The sequence below is a fragment of the Telopea speciosissima genome, chromosome 3 (genome assembly GCF_018873765.1).
Source record: "Telopea speciosissima isolate NSW1024214 ecotype Mountain lineage chromosome 3, Tspe_v1, whole genome shotgun sequence".
Classification (NCBI taxonomy): domain Eukaryota; kingdom Viridiplantae; phylum Streptophyta; class Magnoliopsida; order Proteales; family Proteaceae; genus Telopea; species Telopea speciosissima.
The window spans coordinates 11635904-11641903 of NC_057918.1; the positions used below are offsets into that span (position 1 = coordinate 11635904).

At 37.8% G+C, this 6000-nt stretch overlaps 1 protein-coding gene across 1 annotated transcript; it reads left to right on the top strand.

Annotated features, from left to right (window-relative positions):
• The first annotated feature begins 622 nt into the window (after nucleotides 1-622).
• On the top strand, nucleotides 623-5643 carry LOC122655706 (sphinganine C4-monooxygenase 1-like). Its single transcript, XM_043849994.1, has 2 exons — nucleotides 623-966; nucleotides 4933-5643. Exons 1-2 carry the CDS (start codon nucleotides 745-747, stop codon nucleotides 5485-5487), a joined length of 777 nt encoding a protein of 258 aa, XP_043705929.1. The 5' UTR covers nucleotides 623-744; the 3' UTR covers nucleotides 5488-5643.
• The last annotated feature ends 357 nt before the right edge of the window (nucleotides 5644-6000 follow it).

A 6000-nucleotide genomic window follows, 5' to 3' on the forward strand; every position in this document is an offset into this window, starting at 1 on the left:
TTTTATGGGCCCAAATCAAGTCCACAAGCTGAAAAAACCGCAACCCAAACCAAGTCAGCAGAGGACAAAAGGGTAATTTTGAATATGTCACGAGGTCACCGGACTCACCACCTAATGTAAGATGGGTCATCAGCCACGTCCGTTCGAATTGAGACTCAAATAATCTCTTCTTTTATTATTAGAGTAACCCCTTAAAAAACAAATGAATCTCTTCTCTATCGATTCTACCAAGGTCTTTGTTTGACACCTGTCTTCTGTGTTGATATAAATAATCTAACTTGGGGAGGTGTTGAGCAAAAACAGTAAAATTGCAGCATAAGCTTTGGCTTTCAAGCCCAGAACCCGCAATCGGAAAACGACCGGGCAACTGCTTTTCTCTCTACCTCTCTTTATCAGATTTCCTTCTAACGACTTTCTCTGAAGCTTCTCTTCCCGAAAACTTGGATATTACCGTTACATCCTTCCTTCCTTTGTTGACTCCGACATGTTATTTTGATTTAGGGTTTGATTTCGGATACCTTACTTCGTCTCCCACTGGGATTTGGGGTAATCACGTGTTTGCTCTATTTCTTCTTTGACGTCTGGGTTTCTCTTTAAAAGCTTTCCCTTTTTCGAACCTGCATTGATTATTTGGTCAACCTCCCTTTGTTTGATGAAGTATCGGGTTGGGGTGCACAATTGCTGCTGAATTTGGAGGATTTGTCCCTGTTTCCCGGTTTTTGTGGTGAATTTTTGTTCTCATCCATGGATTTAGCGATATCGGATGAACTGTTAGGTACTTTTGTGCCAATTATTGTCTACTGGTTGTATTCTGGCACTTATATTCTTATTATGGGTTCCTTTGAAAATTATCGGTTGCACACGAAGGAAGAAGATGTGAAGAACTTAGTTTCCAAGGGTACTGTAGTTAAAGGTGTTCTTCTTCAGCAGACAGTTCAAGCTGCTGTTGCGATACTCTTGTTCACTGTACGTAGTTTTGTTTTATTCTTCCTGTTTTCTTTTATTTGCTTATTGTTGAAATTTAGAGTGGATTACCATGACATATAATTGTGATTACGTTTCGATTGTGGAATCATGCGAAGGAATTCTCCAGTATTTCTACAGAATATGATCTAATAATGCTCACTTAGCGTATATTGGGGATATGATTGTTTGAGGAAATTAAAGTTGAAAGTACGATTTGGGGGGGGGGGGGGGGAGGGGGAGGGGGGCGCCGTGTGTTAATTATCTTTGACTTTTTTGTTCATCCAATTTTCTGGTGAGGATATCTGTGCAATTTAGTTGCAATTAGCTTTTCACCTTTTTGTGATTGTGATGTTCCTGCTTGTACTTGGAAGTTTTTTGAGTTTAGGCATAGGAATGGTTATTTTTCTGGAGGGCTGACAGTCTTGATCAATGAAAATTGTAAATTGAGATCAATTATTTGCATGGAAATTCTCGAACGTTCTTTCTATTTATTTTTTCCTTCCCTGGATTGCCTTTTCATATTATCATGTGAAGGGGGTGCTGCTGGATTATATATATCAGACGCAGGGTCCTATTTGGCAATCACTTATGGTTTTTGTGAAAAAATTTTAGGTTCTCTCTGTGGTTCATCTTTGTAAAGTTAGAAATACCATTTTATTCATGCAGTGATTAATAGGAGGATCATATTGATTCCATATCGACTATTCAGGATTCTCCTGGAGCTATTGTTTTGATTGACATCTTTAATCCTTTTTTATGGATAAATTGCTTGACATTTTAGCTGCTAAGTCTCAGTTTTCCAGAACTTATTTTGTATTCGAAGAGGATCTTAGGAACATGTTTGCATAATTTAGGACTCCAAAATTAATATAGTTAGATTGTATTCACGGATGTTAATCAAGAAATGTATTCACACTTGTTCTGAAGTGGATCTTAAGCTGTTAACCAAAGCTTCTGTGGTTTGGGAACCAGTCAGTGTTTTCTTTAGAGAGAGGGAACATGAGTTATGCACCTTGAAAATTTTGGATAAGTTTTCAATTTTGTTGAACTCTTTCTTGAAAAGGAGGGTTTTGTAACTCTGCAACTCCCTACTTTTACTTCTTATATATTTTTTTCTTGGTGGAGTCCATTTGGAGCAGCTTTTAGAAGTGAGTGAGTCAAAGAGGATGCATGTTGTATGGGGCAGAATGCTGGGCTGTGAAGAAGTGCCATACAAATGAACTTGGTGTTCCAGAGATGAGGATGTTGAGATGGATGTGTCATGTGTGGGAAAACTAGGAAGGATAAAGTAAAGAAGGATCATATTAGAGCTGGGTTGGGAGTAGTTCCAATACACGATAAACTTAGAGTGAGTCGTTTGAGGTGGTTTGGCCATGTGCAACGGAGGCCTTTCAGGGGCCCTAGTTCGGAGGAGCAACATGATTCTGATTGAGGGAACCAAAAGAACCAGGGGCAGGCCTAAGATAACCTTAGGTGAAGTGGTGAAGAAAGACATGCTTAGCTTAGGGATGCACTAGAGTTTGGGTCGATGTTGTATGCCCCCCCCCCCCTTTTTTTTTTACCTCTTTTTTATTCTATCGATACCCATTTAATTTGTGCCGATGTTGTATGCCCCCCTTTTACTTATTTATTATTATTATTCTATTGTCTCTTCTATGGTTGTTGTTGTTGTTGCATTAGAGAGGAGGTAGGATGTAGATTACATTCTTCTTTTGAAGAGTGATACTAATCAGAGGCCACCCGACACTGGTTTCTTTAGATAAAGTTTCAAACAAGGTCCAACTATTTGTGCTTCATCTGAAAGACTTGTATCTGATTTACTGTAATTTTGATTTATCTTAACTGAAATTGCTATCAACAAAAAGAAAGAAATGAATAACATAACATTCCAATTCTATGTTGTTGTTGGGAAACCTCTCTCTATCACCTTATTGCAAATTAAACCATGGACTCTCACCGAGAGAATCACACAGCACTTTGATGTTCTCACTCTGGGTAATGTTACCTTGGGAGTTGGCTGTTGTATTCAAGGATGGTTGAGGGGATGTGATTCGAGCATTTGCAGTTCTGTAGGTGTAGGTCACCATTCCCATTTAGTCAGGGTCTTGAGCTCCTAGATGCACCATTCCTTGTTTCTTCTCTGATATGTGAGTGGTTTGTGGTTTGGCATGAGTCCAATAATTAGGTCTGTTTATTTGTAGCGAGAAAGAATAAGAACAAAGGAATCGGAGGGAACTAGAAATGGCTTTCAAGGCCATCTTTTTTAATCAAATTTAAAATTCATGCCATATTTATTTAACCCCCTTCGGCATGTTTTGTAATTTTTTTCTTCAGTGGAAGGTATGAAGGGACAAGATGGTGAATTAGGAAAAGAGCATAGTGGTCCTGTAAAGTTCTTGAATCAAGTTTGATTCTATAGATTAATTTCATCCTTGATTAAAGCTCCTTATTTCTATTAATATCGTTTGACATCAATGTCCCTGTCATTTCCCAAAATTATTGTCTTGCAATATTCTACCTGGTTTTAGTAGTAAATAATAATGCTCAGTGATAGTTTGTGAAATTGGTTCTGGAAATTGATAAAATCTGCTGCAGGAAGAACTGGAAGGATGGGCGGTTTTTTTTTTTTTTTTTTGGGGGGGGGGGGGGGCAAGTGACTGAAAAAAAAAGATAAAGTGGGTGGTTGTAATACTGACCCACTTATTGTGTAAAAATAGGAACAAGAAGTTCAGTTCAGTTGGACAGTTTAGTTTTAAGTGTAGTTTCTCGTTAACAAAGAGTGCTTGGGTGCTATATCTGCCTCATGGAACCTTAGTTGGTGACTTGGTGTTCAAAATTTGCAGACAGACTGTCAATATTTCCCAATTCCCAAACGCTAATAAGAGGTTCTTGGGACGCTCATTGCTGAACTTAATATAGAGATGAAATTTCAAGTTAGGATACATTCTGGGGATATGGAAGTCTTATGGAAAACAATTTATCTTTGGAAAGAAGATGATAACGAAGTTGGTGACTCATATTCAGCTCAAAAGCACCAAACCATGTGGCATTAACTTGTTTTTTTTTTTTTTTTATCTAGATTTGGGCAGCTGATGATACAAGGGAAAAGATTCATAAACTCTTGGGCCTTATAATTGATTTTTAGCTTCAAAGTCCGACAGTTGGGCAGTTAGCCAATTCACTTGGTCCCATATTCATCCAGTATTATAATTATCAGCTATTTTGATTCGATGTTTGAAGATGTAAGGGGAGGAAATCCATTATATGGTGGAGCATAAGAGACAAACCATGAAAATTGACATGTAGATTGTACCAGGATGTTTTATCAATCCAGACAGTCAGATTGGTCACATCACTCCTCCACATAACGAAAATAAACTTGTTTAGAGATAACTCTGTAGATGCACCCATCTAGAGTAACCTTCTTTGCCTTTTATTATTTTTCTCCTCTTTTTGGTTCAAGTGTTTGGAAAGCATTTTTAAGCTGGAAACATCTGTGAACAAATTTTCCTTACAAGTGAGCAAAAAGTTATGAATGGCCTTTGCCGCTATCTAAAACTCTCAAAATTTTAAATGATGAAAACAAAAGATTCCTCTCCATTCTCTATATTTCCCGGGTGTTTGTCAGCTATCCATGGCAGAATATAGATAAGATTGTTGTATTCATTTGCTCTGGTCAAGATTTGACCTGGAATGTCTTGTGAGATTAAGAATGCTAGGGATCACCCTTGTCCATGGTGCCATTCGTCTTGATTTTTTTGGAATTTATATATAATTGACTAGAGGCAAATATCTATCAAAAACAATGATATGCTCTTCAATAATTGTCTTAACTTTTGCTATGTTAAATTTTAGCCTACACTGAAGATCAGTAACCCACAGCTTCATTGGTACCTCGTTGCTTAATTTATTGTTGTATCATTTGTAATCATGATTTTCATTTGATGAAATTGTGTGTACATGTAGGTAACGGGAAATGATGATACGGCAGCCCTAGGTGTGCAACTTAACTTTATAGTGCTACTGAGGCAATTCTTGGTTGCAATGCTGGTTTTGGATACGTGGCAATATTTCATGCATAGATACATGCACCATAACAAGTTCTTGTATCGGCATATCCATTCTCAACATCATCGTCTAATTGTTCCCTATGCTTTTGGAGCTCTATATAACCATCCTTTGGAGGGTCTTTTGCTAGACACAATTGGTGGGGTCCTATCTTTCCTCCTCTCTGGTATGTCACCCCGAGTCTCCATCTTCTTTTTCTCCTTCGCTACCATTAAGACCGTGGATGATCACTGTGGATTATGGCTTCCGGGGAATCTCTTCCATTTGTTCTTTAGAAATAATACTGCCTATCATGATGTTCATCACCAGCTTTATGGCACCAAATACAATTTCTCACAGCCGTTCTTTGTTATGTGGGATAAAATTCTTGGAACATACATGCCTTACACACTTGAGAAGAGAGCTGGAGGGGGTTTTGAAGTGCGCCCTACAAGAGATTACAAGGTGGAATGATTATGTAGCAGAATCCACTGTTTGCTACCAATTTGTAGCATTATAATTTCCAAAGAGATGATTTGTTTATATTTGGCGCTGTGTTTGTATTTATGTATAGGTGATGGTCTTGTACTCTATTTCTTTGTTCATATAAAAGTTGAAATTTAGTTATTGAAATTTAGAATCCCTTGTGTCCTTGTACTCTCTTGAACATTTTGTTTTGTTTGCTTATTGAACCTATATTATGAGAACTAAATTGTCAGAATGAGGAACTTCTCTTGTAGTGCCACACCAAAAAAAAATACACAATCTTTTAGTAGGAGAGAGCTACCTGTTCCAGCTCTCCTTTCTTTGCTTCAGACTTGGAGGTTTGATACTTTGATGGTCAGGTAAACAGCAGTCATGAGCAACAGTTGACCTTGCATGACTTTCTTGTCTCTGTGGCTAGATCGAGGGCTGAGCAAACGATGAAGAGCTGTTTGTTAGAGATATGATTTTAACACTGTTTATAAGGATCTTAATGACGGTTTT